This window comes from Gallus gallus, chromosome 1, assembly GCF_016699485.2.
Source record: "Gallus gallus isolate bGalGal1 chromosome 1, bGalGal1.mat.broiler.GRCg7b, whole genome shotgun sequence".
Taxonomy (NCBI): Eukaryota; Metazoa; Chordata; class Aves; order Galliformes; family Phasianidae; genus Gallus; species Gallus gallus.
Window position 1 is genome coordinate 156,058,722 of NC_052532.1, and position 17,394 is coordinate 156,076,115.

The 17,394-nt window shown below is 35.3% G+C and overlaps 1 protein-coding gene across 5 annotated transcripts in view; it reads right to left on the reverse strand.

The window, feature by feature from the left end:
- Positions 1 to 17,394, reverse strand: part of PIBF1 (progesterone immunomodulatory binding factor 1) — a 116,449-nt gene that overhangs the window by 12,572 nt on the left and 86,483 nt on the right. For 3 of the 5 annotated variants that reach the window (XM_015276959.4, XM_040704824.2, XM_417014.8), the window contains exons 15-16: positions 16,079 to 16,209; positions 8,833 to 8,917 (exon numbers count right to left, since the gene is read on the reverse strand). In XM_015276959.4, coding sequence (XP_015132445.2) covers positions 8,833 to 8,917; positions 16,079 to 16,209 — 216 coding nt within the window. The other 2 variants (XM_040704826.2, XM_004938652.5) reach the window with 2 other exon arrangements.

Genomic DNA, 17,394 nt, shown 5'->3' on the forward strand with positions numbered 1-17,394 from the left:
GTAAGCTTCCATCTCTGATTAAACACGTACTGCCCTCCCCCTTATGACTCCAAAGTCTTTTGTGAGCCTCTGAACTTCACTCTACCTCTATTTTCGCAGATGGCAGCTGTTGCTTCTCTCCAGGTTCCTACATCCAATACACTGGCCTCCTGTCCCATGTTACTTCTAGTCAACCTTCTTCAGCATAAATTAATTACAGTTAAGGATAGTCTTAGCCATTCTTTAAGGACTAATAATGAAGTGCTGAAAACTCATCTGGAATCCTCAAGGATAGGATGGAATGGAATGAAATGGTGCAAGTAGCGAATTTAGCAGTGAGGGACGCTCCTCGAGGGGAAAGGAAGTAAGAAAGACAAATATGAGAATTTAAGAGTAACTGATCAAAGTAAGCTAAAGCGCGCTTCTCCTCTAAAAAGGAAAAGAATAAAACCATGCATCTTTCTTTTATGGGTAAAATAATGGGTTAACTATTGAGAAGCGACAGGGTTTTGTGCCAGATATTGGCGTAAGATGGCATGTGCCAGCACAGAGACTACTAGATTTTCAGATTCTAGAAATATTAAAATTTCAGAACAATATCACAATTCCAAATGTTTCTGATAATCCACCTAACCATGCTTAAAGTCTAAGAGTCATCAAAATTTATAGAAATCCTTGGGAACCATAGCCTGTTTATTTATAGAAGCTCTCTGAAAAAAAAAAAAACAATTAGAACCATTAGCAAACTATGCATATTCTAATAGGACTAATTAGTAGCTGTTCCTCCTGCCTGATCACGTGGACTCTCTCCAATCTCATGCACACAGTGGAAAATACATTAGGCAAACATTCATTAAAAAAGCAAAAATGTGACAGTTTTTCCACATTTTGAGGATAATGAAATAACTATTTTCTGTTCTTAATTTTATCTTACTCTTTCATTTGTTCTGCCTTTTTTCTCTGCTCTCATCCATTTCATATGCAATGCTGCCTTATGTTTCTCAACCTGCATTCAACTGTCTGCCTTTTTGCTTCGAGAAAACAAGCTACGTTTTTAATCCCATTCACATAAGAGCTCCAGCCTGTTATGAATTTTCTTCTCTCCTTTTTTTTTTGGCTAGTGAAGAAATGTCTTTTTAAAGAAAGAGTGTTTTCTTCTTTTGTTTTGTTTTGAAGAACTTGCTGAAAAGAAAGACAAATAGAAAATGACAAAATAAAGATAAAATACGTTAATAAAGATAATAATAAAGACTACTGCAAAAATGGCTAAGGGCAGTATGACCCTTAGTATCTCTTTGGATATGTCAGTGTTGTTAAACAGAAAAGCACCCAATCTGAGCTGGAGCACTGTACCCTGACGAACTATAGCGGATATGTATTACCTTGCTCCCTTGCTCTGTTGTGGATGACTTTAAGCATGGTTGGGAAAGGTTCACTGCTGTTCAACAATCTGCTGCTCTCAAAAGGAAGGATGGATGAAATTGTACCAGATTTGCCTCCTTTGGTTCTGTGGAGTTTCTGTTGGGACGGTTCCCAGCAGGTTTTGCACCCTCAAGAATGTGGTATGGCATTAATTCATATTTAAACTTCACATGATTTTGGAAGTTTTGAATTAAAACAAAATAAATGTCTCAGTGTTAAAGTAACATAACCATCACGTGGGCCTAGAGGAGACTACTGTGTACAGAGCTAATCTAGTCTACAGGACAGCTGCCATATGCAGTATGAAACCAGTATGGCTGTGGAACAGGGGTCCCTGACCTTTAATAGCACAGATGTGACTTCTGGAATAAAGACCAAAATGAAGAACCACTATTCCAAAGTGTGCATGTAGTGTATAGGTGCATGCATATCGATGAGGATAACTAAATGCATCTATTCCACAGTTCAAATTTTAAAAAACAAAGTTAGTTTTAATTTTTAAGAAGCTCACAGGACTTTGGAAAGTGGCCTTTTCAGGAGACAGGGATTAAAAAATTAATGTGATCGTAAATTCTTAAAACAATACACAAAGTGAAAATGTAATTTGCTTGGGAAATTACTTCCAAATTGCAATCAATTAATGTATAAGAAGATTACTTAGAAAAAAAAGAGGTAATTTGCATCTAGTAAGGAAAAATAAACACTGAGGAGATTTTCTTTTCAGGCCTTTAATCTGAAAAACGTAAGGAAAAAAGAATGACTGTGATTAAGATACTGCATCAGCACACATGGATTCGTGGCTTAACCTCTGCCACAAACTCTGTGAAGTTTTGGGCAAAGCACCATTTTTTTCACTGTGGTTGCTGCTTCTACCAAACGGAGCTAATACTTTTCTGCTTCATGTTGTGAGGACAGTATTTGTGAGGTCTTCCGTTACTGTGATGAAGGCCAGAGAAATATTCAGTTATAACACAGGATTATTTTTATGTTTTGTTAAGAGACGGGGAAAATGTTGAAAAGTGGAAGTGTTACATGGTAGAGAAAAGCATTATATTTATTCATAAATGGCGAGTCCTGAATCGGATTTGGAAAGCTTTTGATCAGCCAACAGATCTAAGAATTCAACATAACTCAGACAATGAGCATTTTAACATTAATCTAGGTAGACTATTTCAGCAAGAACAGCCCAATAGGAATTTTTTACTAATTCAGGCACACATTTAGGCAGATGTAGCCCTCAATTCAATTAGAGTGATAGAATAATTTACCGACATAAGCTAAACTGATTTAAGTAAACAAATAGCAATCAAGCCCCATGTGTTTGTATCCATTTAACTGACTGATATCAAATAGATGTATTTAAACTACTATTAGACTTTTACTGCTGTGTCCCATAGCAGACAGCCAATGCTTGGTTTGTGGTTGCTAACTCAACTTGAAGAGCTTTGGCACAGTAACACATGAATGCGTCACCAAGGCAGGTGACTAGTTCAGCAAGTTTACATTCTATCACTTGTATGCACAGCTGCTAATGTACTACAAGTGCACAGATGTGTAAAGCAGATAAAATCTCAGCAGATTTTCATGTTATTTTAACCAGTATATGATACTAAGGTGTGGATAACTAATAATGTCTGCACAACTGTGTTCTAAGAAATTAATGGACATTACAGACAACCCTTCTTTGCGCTGTTCATGTTGTAAGTTTTACCCTTTTCTTTCTTACTATAATATCCTCACAATATTAGTTTTATATATTAAAAATTACTCTTTTGCCAGAGGTGGTTTCAAGCAAAATAAATAAATAAATAAATAAAAAGTAGCTATCTCCCCTATATTCATATGATCTAAAACTGTTCTTCACACTCAGAGGAATGCCTATTTAATGACTTTCTATTGCTGTTTCTTACATCACTGTCTCACTTTTTTTCTTTTCATGTCTCCTTGAATAGTTGTATTTGAAAAATAAAAATAACCTCTCCATTCATTATAGTTGTCCTACCTTTTTTTCTTTTTTCTTTTGGAAAAAACAATGGATTATACACATGAAAGATATAAACAACGGTTTGTTTATTTTCAAGACTTCAGAAATTAAGTTTCTACACTCTGCACTTTGAATTGGATAAGCTAAAAGTAAACAGCTTTAATTTTGCACATTCTAGCATTCCTTTACAATATGTTTGCATCTTAAATATCTGAAGAAATAGTACAATGCCATACATCAAAGCATAGCAAATTTACAACCTCTTAAATGTAATCTCAGAAAATGATTGCTAAAGGTTTTTGCCAAAAATCTGAGCACTGACAGACTGTCCTTCCAAGTTTTTATCTGAGGCTTATAAGCCAATGGATAAAGTCTAAAATTACACTTCTGATGTTCCAAAATACCAACAACTGCATTGACCATGAAAGACAATGGAAGATCATAGAGCTCATGTGATGAGAGAAGGAAAATATATAAAGAGAATCACAGATCAAGAGCTTCAGCTGTAAAGATTTAGTGGATTCATCCTACTCAACTTTAGCATTTATCAGAGAACTGCACTTTAGTGCCTGTAAGTTACAGATCAGTGCTACCTGCAGAAAAGGATAAGGTTTGGATACAGACAAAGAAAAGCACAGAAGCTTTGTGTGCTTTGCTCTGCAGTTCTAGAGACAAATGCCTGTCACCCTCTCCCCCAGGTAAGAAATACTGACGTATATGTATTTTTCTTTGCTCTTTATCTTGGTGGTCTTTTTCAAAGGTTCTTCAAACTTCTCAACTACCAGATAACCGTTCAATATACTTTCTCAGTGTAGTCCAGGCTATGTTTCTGTTTAGCAATCTGAGTGGTTCCAGTGCACTATTAGAGAAGTGCAGAGCTGGTGCAAGGTGAGGATAGAGAAGGAGAAGGCAGAAGCAAAGCAGAAAGGCAGTGCTATAGCAATCAGGTCAAATCAGGCCTAATGTGTAATTTCATCCTGACTATTTCTGAAGGAAAATCCTTCCTTTTTGCATCCCTCTGACTACACAAAGACATTAGGGCAAGAAAAGTCCACCTCTGCAGGTATAAGGCTAAAGGCAGAGTTGGATGAATCAAGGTTCAAGTTTTTTATGTGTGTGGTTTGGTTACCCATGGTGAAAGATAAAGGGTTCCGCTGATGGAAAAGATAATGCAAAGTACAAATAATAACGCAAAGAAGTTTGGATTTGATATATCCTTCTTGAAAAATGAATACAGTTTAGTAGAGGTTATTAGAGGGAAACTCCACTGTCTCTCTGAACAATGTTTTAAGCTCTTCTGTTGGATCTAGAAAAACAATTACAAACCTTATTGGTTACCTTGATAAAATGTAAAATTTCTAAGTGTGAAATCATGTGAAAAACTTGGCTGTACTAACTGTACTTGCTGTCATGCATTGAGGGGCTTATAAATGCCATCTCGGTTTCTTCTGATAGCTCAAAGAGGACAGCAGCACTGTGAAGGCCATATTATGAACCTCTCCGAACATAATCTCAGCATGATTCCAGATACCAAGCCTGTTCTCAAGTAATAGTTTGCATTTATCCATATGAAGAAGAAATCCACAGAAATTGTGCGTGTACCAGTAGATTCTCAATGATTTACACGAGAAGCTAGATTAAAAGGTTTTCCAAATTCATTTACTAATTAATTAATGACAAAAAAAAAAAAAAAAAAAAAGGAAATAGAAGGCCAAGAAACAATTGAAAAAAGCAAACAAAAAAGCAGCTTCTGCTTTTCTCCTGAATGGGTGGCCAAACCTTTTAAGAAAGCACCTAGTCAAATGACAGTTTTCCACTTTAATTCCTCAGAGCAAAATGTAATGCTCAACATCAGATTACTTTAGCCTCCAAAATTTGAAATAATGAGCTATTTTATTACATGAAATACATTTTTTTCCGTAATAAAAGAATAATATGAATTCTTCCAAGATTCAGAGTTCAGTATTAAACTTTCTTCTTCCAAGATAAAAATAAGTGATAAAGGAAGTAAGATTAACCATAAATATAAAACCTTTATGTAAAAAGTATGCAAAATGCTATAGTTACTTCAAAATCAAAGGGTATGAATCCAGCTGATATCACAGAGATAAAAATGAAAAATGACAACAAAAAAAAAACAAACAAAAAACCCACCCACCCTCAAACTCTTAACATTTCATTAAAAATGAGTTAATGCAATCTGAGACCACACAGGCTGGAATAACTGATATCAAAAGTGTATGCTTATTGAAACACGGAAAGACAGCACTGACACTTGTGCTTGTGCTTTCAGTGTACTTAAAACTTTAGTTTATACTAACTGTGAATATCTTAGGTTTATCTATTCAAGAATTGTACTGTTCCTACTTGAAAACAAGGGTAGAAGGGTAATTCCTAACATGAAATGACAGTTTAATATGCACAATGATTAAACAAGACTGATAGCGATCATATTACCTAACAGTATGTAGTGAACACTTATCACCTTAATTCATATTTTTTCAAAATACATACATTAAGGATTTAAAGATTACATATTACTTATATTTAAAAATAGCCCACCTAAATGAAATAATGAAATTATGCTGTTGCTGCACATTTTATGTAGCTTTTTCTTATTAAGATGGCAAAGCAATTTACTTGAAGACTAACTCTTTGTAAACTCAGTTGTCCTATTCTATACAAAGATTTCAGTGTATACAGAAACTGCCTTTTAGAGAAATTAATAAATGGTAAGACTACTGGAAGAGAGCTGCATTAAAAGTCAGAAGTAACAGGTAGCATTTGGAATAAACAGAAATGACAAAAGGCAAATGTAACCACTCCACCCCCCACAGAAAAAGCCACTTGTTCACCCCTTTTCCTCAAACAATTTTACCTCATGTTTTCTTTAATTTTTTGTTTGTTTGCATAGCACTAACAGTTCATACTGTTCTTTCCCCAAATATGTAACTTATAATGTTTCTTTTTCAGTATTTATATTATTTTCTGCATAGGTGTCTTGAATAAGTATTATCACTGTTAGTTGAAACAGCTGTTAATACAGCTTTTTAAATCAGATATAAAAAGAAATTTGGCACAAATGCAATAATGTTGGAAATATTGTTTCAATTTCTTAACATCTAGGGTACAAGGAACATTCATGAAGAAGTCCGTTTCAGACTCATGTGCTTCTTTTCTTCTTTTTTAAAGTGTGTCTCACTGCTTGCACTGATGGCCACAGCCTGAAAATACCGAGTGCCATAAAGAAGGAAACAGCTGCACATCAGAAACAATCTATGTAGATAGTGTCAGGGGCTATTACTGTTTAGTTGCATAGCTTTGAGGTAGAAATTTATAAACTTTTATTCTATTATTTGCCACATTCTGCTCAATTTAATCAGCTGCAATGCATGTTGGTTAATATGAAACCAACAAAAGTAGGCATTCAAGACATAAGGAGCAGCACTACTCGTGAGAGAAGTGGTAGGAATGGGAACAGGACATTTTGACAGAAATAAATCTGAAATTAGTCTGCCAAGGGTCTATCATGTTGGAAATTCATAAATTCACTACATGTTTATACAATTAATTCACTAGTTTTTTTCAAAGTATTTTTCATATCATTAACATACTAGTAGGTTTGTAAACTATGTTTTCTATTACATTAATAGAGAGCACTGGAATTGATATACACAAAAAAAGAATAAAACCCAAACTACGTGCGTTAAGACTCAGTTTAGAATTTGAAAGTTAATTATATGATGTAGATAAAGACATTAGAAATAAGAGCTATCAAATGATCACTTCTGACATACCTACTGATGATTCTACTATGTTAATGACACCTGAAAATTACTCTGGGGAAGCATGTTCAATTTCTCTCCTCTGTAACAAGGCTATTTTAATCATTGTACACGGAACTTCACAAGCATGACATCAATTCTGAAAGTTAAATGTGAAAACTATTCTAGGAGGATATTGCATCAGATGACCACCCAGTGTGATTCAGCATAGAAAGTAAACACATTAAGAACTTGTGTTCCTTTTACTTTAATTTAAGGGGATTCAAATCTGAGATCTGATCTCAGGAAAAAGACTTAGTAGTTTTAGCTTAAGCCAAGGCTCACTTAGTCTCAGCTGTCAGTGAAATTATTTCAGTTTTATTCTAACAGAAATGGTTTTGTAACTGATTGGCACAGACTGACTGTTGGATCAGTTCAAGAAATGAGTTTTGGTGTACTGATCTAAGAAGGGAGTTTTGGGCAGTAGCAATGAAAGAAGATGGGGAGAAGAATTTTGGAGGTGCAGTGAGAGGACTTCAAGGGGTACGTGAATAGTCCAGTTTCTGTAGAAATAATGGTATCAGAATGAGTGACAAGGATACTTCAGGAGAACAGCAAGTCCCTTGAAAGGCATCTCCCCATCTTCTCTCTTCTCAGTCATAGAAATGAAAAGGTATTCTTACAGAACTATTGATACAATGACTTCAAGATGATCATTCTGAACCAGTAACATCAAGATGAACATTCTGAACCAGTAACAGGTTACATATTCTGTATGTAGTTTGTCTTGCTTTTTCTCACATTCATAATTTTTGATTCATTGATGTTTTATTTTATTTGCAAATCTTTGCCAAAACATTCAGTAACTCTGGGAGAACATTTAACCACTCCTCATTGTCAGCTTTTGTTTTTATATCTTCACTACTCTGTAGCTTCAGCAAATCTTCCATATTACTGTTCACTCTTTTCCAGATTTGTTTGTGGAATTCCATACGTAAATTTCATTTATTTCTATCCTCTTTTACAGACACTTAATTTGCAGAAGGATTTTCTCCCATACTCCACAGTAGAGTAGTCTCTCAATATTGTTTAGGGCAAGATCTTTACAAAAGCCTTTTGGAAATCCCCACATAATGCATTTATGCCTAAAATGCAAGATTTTGCACACTTTTAGATGTGATAGCATATTCCAGAAGCACTCTCACTTCTTGCTTGGATGAAACTCAGGTGTGTACATACAGAAATACGACTCTGGATAAAACCTAAGTGACTGCCATCCTGACTCTCTCCAATAGTTCCCTGTCTGGAGAGCCCAGAATTGGATACAGTACTCCACATACGACCTCATCAGGGCAGAGCAGAGGGGGAGGATCACCTCCCTCCACCTGCTGGCCATACTTTTTTAATGGATACCAGGATACTCCAAACACCGCTGGCCTTCCTCCCACAAGGGCACACTACTGGCTCATGGTCAGCCTGTTTAGCAAACTGTTGTACATTGATTCACCTATGTTCAGGTTCTCCATGGTGCCTGACAGATATCATCACATGTGTTTCTCAAAATTACACAGGGAAAAAAAAAAAAGTATCAAAAAATCAAACTAACATTTTTTTTCCTATGGTTTAAGGCTAAGGAGAGAGAAAATGGACTTTATGGTAGTAATGCTAAAACAGGAAGATTACCTCACGATGATTTAGAAGTCTCTCCAAATCTGCTGCCATTTGATTCTTGACACGCAGCAAAGCTGTCTTTTCTTTATTTAAAAGACTGGCAAAAAAAGAGGATAGGAAATACAGTAATAGCAACAGATAATCTCTTTTAATCTTGTATTCTGGTTGAAACATGCATTTTCTAAAGCTAAATATTGGCAACAATGAAAATCTGCTCAAGTAATTGTATCAGATGATCCTGCTCTATCCTTAAGCGCTGGAATTTTTATAAATGGACCTAAATGCAGTGATGTATACAAAATCTTATTTAGTCAAGTAATTCTACTCATTTTTTTTTTAATTCCCTGAAGGGTAATTTAAAAATTATCAGAACCTTCTATTATTTTCTATTGGTTTATTCTTAGCAGAAGGAGTTGATTTCAAAAGCTATGCAAGGTTTGTTGTACCCATGATTTCAATATCAAAATTCCTTTTTCTATTTGCATCACTAGCACAGCAGAAATCACCCTGTGCAAAATCACCTCTTTTGATACTACTGTATTTAGAATTTTGAAAATAAATACAAGAAATATCAAGATGCAGCTTCTGCTTTCAGCTCTGCAGTTTCTGCAGAAATTTCAAATGCATTTTCTTTTACTTTACATTACAAGAGACTCGAATCAAGTTTTTCTTACAAACAGCATGAAAACTATTTTAGCATAGATGCACGCAACATCAAATTTAGCTTTAATTGCCCTTTTTTAAACAGTTATATAATATGAACATTTTGTTTTGCGTACACATTCTGATTCTAGGTAGCAATTCATCTAATATAGCTAAATATATTTTCATATTTATCTCAAACAACAGTTTCCAATAATAAACTTCACGCTAATGCATACATAATGTCTGGACATAATCTATTTTCTTAAAATAGACGGAATTTTTCTTAGTAGAACAATGTTGTACCATTACTGTGACCTACCTAAACAGGTTCTGCAGTATTAACTGTAATATACATCAGCAACTACGCAAAATTCAACTCTGCTTATGGAATGCAAACATGCAGTACTGAATCGGATCATGAATTCAAAAGCAAATGTATTAAAATTTTAGAAATTGAGTGGAGCGATTATATATATTGCAAATGCAAATTATTTAGTATTCCCAATATTTGATCCAGAAATGATCAACAAAATAAATCAACATTTTCTTCAGTTGTATGCGTAACATCCGCTTGTTTCAAGTAAACAACACCATTCTTTGTTCCAGAGATTTTCTGGAATTTTCTTACACGCTCTGTATTGGAGACTTTGGCTGTCAATTTCTTCTGGCATTCATTAGTACTCTGAGATTTTGTTTATTGTGGTCAAATTGCTTAGCTGCCTTGCTCAGTTACTTACAGGCTAATAGTGACATTTATGAGAAACTGCAAAGATATTATACTATTTTCAAGAGTTTTATTTTCTGTGACATTTTTAATGATCATAAAATTGCTGTACTGTTTTTTCTTGGGTTCATTTGTTGTAATTTACTGATACAAAAGTTTTTCTTGGATTTCCTCAGAGCAGAAACCAATCGTTTTAGACAGTGACTCACAAACTTATTAGAGAAGCAATAATAAAAAGTTCCTGTATGCCTTAAATAGTGTACTGAATAAGCACATACATCAGTGTTCATGACTAACCAGAAATTCATGTTCAGGGTTTAATTTCATCCACAGAGTAAAACCTATTCTAGTTATACCAGTTATATCTTATGAAGGAATGACAACACCAACACATGTGGAGCAGTCTCAGTATTATTCTAATTTTCTTTGTTTTTGATAAAATACAGGAATTAGACTGCTATGTCATTCAGTAGCACTTTATGTGTTTTCTGTTGTATGTAAAAACCCTATGAATGCAGAATTACCAAAGCACACACAGACTTCAGATTTAGTAGTTCTGCAATAATTATGCTTTTTCATCATTGCTGTCAGAAGGAAATAATTCATACACTTCCAAAAGAATATTGCAAAAGAGGCATATATACATTTAACATGATGAAAAAGTGGACTTATCAGATTGTTAATAAATTCACACCTATAATGACCAAGTAAAACTTCCTGAAAGTTCACTTTGGGGAAGAAGACCATTTCAGTCCCTGTTAAGAAAATGTTCTAACAGGTATCTTGGATATAAGAGGTCAATGAGGTTTTAACTTTAAGCCATCTCACATGTCCATCAACAAGCCGTTTAAACTAATCCAGTTTTAATTTGCGGTGTAACAAAGCAGACAGCAGTTCCTTTAAAGTTCATTTCAGCTGACTTAAGTGAAACCTGCTGTTCAAAGGTCAGCCTTTCCTATCCCTAACCACATACTAGTACCCTCTCTTCACGTTGGTAGAAAAACTGTGACCTCACAAAAAGATCACTCTACTGATCTGGATTCATGAAAGGCAGGTCCTTGACCAATTAGATCTCACTCTTTAATCGGGTGACCTACCTGGCTGAAGATGGAAAGGCTGTTGATGTAGTCTACTTAGACCTCAACAAAGCCTTTAACACTGTCTCCCACAGTATACCTGGAGAAGCTGGCAGCCCATAGCTTACTCTTTGTTGAGTAAAGAACTGGCTGGAGGGCTGGACACAGAGAGTGGTGGTGAATGGAGTTAAATCCAGCTGGCTGCTGGTCACAAGGGATGTTCCCCAAGGGTTGGTGCTGGGGCCTGTCCTGTTCAATATCTTTATTGATGATCTGGATGGGAGCATTGAGTGTACCCTCACTAAGATTGCAGATGACACCAAGTTGGCAGGAAGTGTCGATCTGCCTGGGGGTAGGAAGGCCGTACAGAGGGATCTGGGCAGGCTGGATCTCAGGGCTGAGGCCAACGGGATGAAGTTCAATAATACTCAGTGCTGGGTCCTATACTTTGGCCACAGCTTTGGCCCTAGGCAATGCTACAGGCTTGGGATGGAGTGGCTGGAAGACTGTGTGGAAGAAATGGACCTAGGAGTGTTGGTCGACACACAGCTAAACGTGAGCCAGCAGTGTGCCCAGGTGGTCAAGAAGGCCAATGGCATCTTGGTTTGTATCAGAAATAGCGTTGCCAGCAAGAGTAGGGAGGTGACTGTCCCTCTGTGCTCAGCTCGGTGAGGCCGTACCTTGAGTATTGCTGTCATTTTTGGGTCCCTCACTGCAAGAAAGACATTAAGGCCCTGGAGCGTGTCCAGAGAAGGACAATGAAGCTGTGAGGGGTCTGGAGCACAGGCCTTATGGGATGCGGCTGAGGGAGCTGGGATAGTTCAGTCAGGAGAAGAAGAGGTTCAGAGGGCACCTTATTGCTCTCTATAACTCTGAAAGGAGTTGTGGTGAGGTGGGTGATGATCTCCTCTCTAGTAACAGTGACAGGACTAGAGAGAATGGCCTAAAGTTACAGCAGGGGAGCTCATGCTTTTTCTGTGTGCATTCCATGACACTTTCAAGACCTAGCCAGATATGAATCCAGGGACCAGAAACGTGGAATACACTTATCTCATGCATACACATGGCACACTGCAACTACTGCCTTGTTTTGGTTTGCTTTCCTTGGGATCTACAGGCCATCTAACTTAGATATCATAGTAAGTTTTTAGGTAATGTGTTTTTTTCTGGGGAATTCAGACTAACATTTCCTAGTCTCAGACTTTAAAGCATTAAATTTGAATTTGGGCAATTAAAGCATCTTTTAAATCTCTGGTCTAAGAATACCAGCTATTAGCCTATTCAGAAGTTTCTATTATTAAATGTTCTGGATAATATGCTTGTGCTGGACACACTAAATAAACATAGTTTTAGGTACTACTGGTTTTTATTATTGCTTCTATTGAGTTTGACAAAAAGTAGGTTTCTTTTCTGTAGTACTGTGGATCCCAAGCGTTTATGAAATAAGGATTGTACCTTTATGTTTGTTACTTTCAAGTTATAGTACAACGAAGAAGAAAATTTAAGTTCAATCTTGGATTATTTCTTTGCATCTTATTATCATATTCAAATATCACAAAAAAAAATCAGATTAAAAATAGTATATAGGATGTCTTTGTACAGAAAACTAAATCTATAATGTGAGTATACCCCTTCTCTGCAAATGATGATGAGCTCAGAGTAGGCAGCCAGTTTTGAACTGTTAAGCAGTTTTCTTTTTAATTCATGCAGTTATAAAGAGAGATATTATAGAGTTTTCAAATAAAAGTTCTTTAGAGAAGAGACTACATGAAAAATTTGTGAGTTCTCATTGTGCAGCTGTAGCACAATAACCACAGATCAAAGACATTTAGAAGTCTGCTGTTTGATGATTTCAACTGGATTACTTAAGGTGGCTTAAGAACTCTAGTCTGTGTAGTGTCCAAATTGAAAAAGGATTTCTTTTTTAAATAGTAAGTAAACAAACAAACAAACAAACAAATCCAACTATATATATATTTATGTTGTACTTATGTAAATTGTAATATGGGTCAGTAAACATACATTTGTAGAAAAAAAAAACAGTTGCACAACTGTTGTTTCACAAGTAGCTTACATTAGTGTTTGGATAGATGATGCATATTTAACAGAATGGCAATATTCTCACAAAAAGCTCATTGCTCATTCTATGATGGGAAAAAGTCAACTAACACTGTATGCTGAGCTTTATAATGTTTGGAAGGCAATTAGGGAACCCAAAATGTTTAGGTAAGAAACGTTTCAGCACACAGCTTCTTAGCAAAATCCTTGTACTGCTTCTAGATTTGCCACACAGTTAGGCTTTTGAGGAGTGCTTTTGGATAAGCGAACCACTTTTAAAATCAGCCATTGGTATGGAGAAACTTGAGTACATTTAAAATAAATATTCTCTCTTTATGAATGAAGTCCTGTGTAATGTCTCCAGTTATTTATATACCTAACTGTTTCAGCACAAAACTATGTACCAAAACTACAATTACTTCACTACACACACAAGAATGAAATTCACGGTCTTGTTTGCCCACAGCATGACATAGTTACAAGGCATTTCTTTTCAAAAGGAGAGCTAAATGTAGTGTTTTCATTTCTGGTTAAAGAACTGCATGCTAGAGAGCTTTCTTTATAATACGAAGGAGTCATCCACATACACACAACTGCTCTTATTAACCATCACTGTTTACTTTTATTAATAAGTACTATTTGAGCTAACATAAATGAGAGGTTACTTAATAGAGTATTTTGAAATATGTGGACCTATACATTCATCCTCTAGGTGCCTTGTCATTCAAGACCTCAGAATATCTGCAGGTACATGGTTCACAAGTATACAAAGTGGCCTCCTCCCAGTCAGACCTCAGCTCCACTGCAGAATGTCAGCACACAGTCAACGTCCTGCCCAGGAGAATTCAGTGGCAGATGAGGAGGAGAGTGGTAATGAAGATACACAGATACACATGGGCAACATTTTATAGGATTTTGATTGTCCCTCAGTAACCTCTCATCTTTGAGTGGTAATCCACTCACACATGAATTTAAGCAGTGCTTAAGCAGTTAAGCACACGCCTATTGACTACTTTCAGGCTTTGATTCAGTTTGGTACTTATTTTAACCATTCCTCTCTTTTCAACTTGCCAACTATTGACACGAACAACCTTGAACACTATTTGAATAATCACACAATATTTCCCACGTGAGGAAGAAAATTAGATATAGAGGTTGTGAAAGACAGCCTTGGGTCTAGAATTTGGCTTATGGATACGGGCACATAAGTTACTGTGATTAAAGTGGACTTCAGAGATCACGGAAGGAAATTTGGATGGACATAAAGAACTTCTCAAGAGTCATAACAAAAGGATCTGCCTGAATCTGTTCCACTCTTCCTGTGAAAATAACTGCTGTCAGAAATGACACTTTCTTAGAACAATCTGAAATTTCATTCTGAAATGGATTTACAAATATCAACTTCTGTCTGAGTTCTGAGATACAGAGAAACCAGGCTTCATAATTAATATTTAGTTTTTGCACTATTTACTTTTCGAATAGCACCAACATTGTCTGTAGAATTTAGGAATATTAGATATTTCTTTTTCAAAGAAAAAAAGATGGCAACTATGGGAAAAAACTTACCAAAATATCCAATGTGTGAAGTGTTACCTTTCTGCTACAAAACCACTCAGGATGAAAATAGTTTCTTGTCAGGCTATAATTTCATTTAAAGAAAGACTGAGTTGTGGTGAGCACACCTTGGCTTGCCACAGAAGAGTACTGCTCGTCTATTTACTCACTATGTGGTGCAGGTAAATTTTCTTTAAGAGGCCAAAAATTCCCTCTACAGGCAATGAAGACTAACAAGCATCTCTCACAAAAGGCTCACTCCATCCAAAATCTGAATTACTTCCTTGATGAGCTACTAAGAAAATCTGACATGGCCAAGTTCCTAATTTAAATGCCTAAATTTGTAGGCTAAATTTAGGAATAATATATGGGCATACAGAGCATTGGTGATAAACCGTAAAAACTTAAGAGAATCAATGCTAATAATGCATGTAAATTCTTATATGTTTTAATGGCACAAAACAGACACTTTCAGAAAACTGATCCATCTACTATTAGGCAAATATGAAGCCTTCATTTAAAGAAACCTAAGATTGAAAAATACTCAAATATCCATTTTTTTCCCAGCTATTGAGAGGCTTTTGGATGACTACATGAATAGTTAAAAAAAGTCTTCATGTCACTTCTATCTGAAAATTTTATTTGCTATTGACTAATTTTTTATTTTATTCACAATTGGAAGCTAAGACCTTACATACGTAGTTATTATTGTGATTTTTCATCTTCTGGAAAAGTACAATTTATGTATTATATATTGCAATATATCAAGTTCAGGGAAGTAATAAAAATATTTGCTTTCTGGAACAAAAAGAAATGATCTATTCATAATAAGCCTAGCAAAGGATATCTTGACAGATACTATGAGAAGATTTCACTTTATTTCTAAATGCATTTGTGTATAGATTCATTTGGATATCCTTCAAATAAAGGGTGGTTAAGCATTGGAACAAGCTGGAGTCATCATCCCTGGATATATTTAAGAAAGTTGTGGGTACGGTGCTTAGGAGCATAGTTTAGTGGTGGACTTGGTAGCATTAGGCTGACAGTCTTAAGGGTCTTTTCCATCTAAATGATTGGACTTAGTCAATGATGGTATGTCTATATCTCCTACTTTATGGACAATAACGCAGAGTTTTCTAATGATAAATACATAAATGGTTTTACTTTCAGTTTAAAATAAATGAACAGCAAATTTAATTACCTGATATCTTTTTCAAGTTCTGCAATATGCTCCTTCTGTACACTTATTTGAGAATCTCTCTGTTGCACAGTTTCAATGAGGTATTTGTATGGCTGTTGTACTTGACTCAACAAAGAATTTGCTCTGTCAAGCTGACAAAGAAAAAAAAAAAGTATTTTATAAAGGACAGTAACTTATTATTGAATCACAATTACTACCAATTGCATAGTAATACAAAAACCAAACCTGCTGTCTCATAAAAAATGTCACAATCTATCTCCAGATTAATATCTAGTAAATTATCTTCTTACTTGTGTTCTAATTTTTCTGTTTTCACTACAATCATGCTGCCACTACCTATTTTCCCCTAATGTGCATTTTCAAGAGTTTTAATTTAACAGCTTTCAATGATGGAGGAAAAAATTGAGAATAAACAAAGCCTCTGTTTGTTCACCTTACTGACCACAAGTGATATTTGGAATGGAATTGAATCTAAATAAAAATACAGCAATAATGGAAGAGAAGTCCCATTTTCTTTTATCAATAACTGTATAGAAACATCCAGCAGGATGTTTAACACAGTAGTTTAAAAGACGTCTCATACCTTTATGTAGGAAACAAGGCCTTCCTAGTCTTATATACTACACAAATTAAGATCACTAGGAATAAAAACCAAGGCCAAATATTAGCTGATATGGTTTGTATCTCCAACAGTATAACAAGATAATTCACTAAAAGATATACAGAATTAAGTTCAAATGTCAAGATTTAGCAGTTTCATCTGCTGGAACACATACAAATCAAGAACATCAACTTGATTTAAAAGAAAATATACTATTTTTTTAAAGTTTTGATGCAAAGATGTCTAATGGAAAGAATACATTGGAAATGGTTACGTTTTCCACTTAGTTAAACATTCCTGAATAGATTAAACAATCTGCATTTGCCAAATCATTGTTCCAAGCAAGCAGGAAAAAAGATCCCACAGTAACAACAAAAAAACTCCACCATCCTATAAAACTAGCCTAAGGAGTATTTCAGGACTTTTCTAAGGTCAGGTTGTTCTCTCAGTCCCCATTTTCAAAACATGAGGCTGTGCTGCCTAAGTTCTTTTCTTTCTTTCTCTGATTCCCTTATAATTTGTTGCAGTTTTTCTTCTGCCCTCTTAGTCAAACATGAAAAGAAGTTATAATCCAATGTTTACTAAAAATCAATATTTAGACAAAACTTTCCTTATTCATCTTAGTGACCTTGCTAAAAGGGGAGTTGGCTTCACATTTTAAAAAGTGCAAAGAGAGAAAGTAACACTGCACATCTTAAAACTCATATAAATCTTT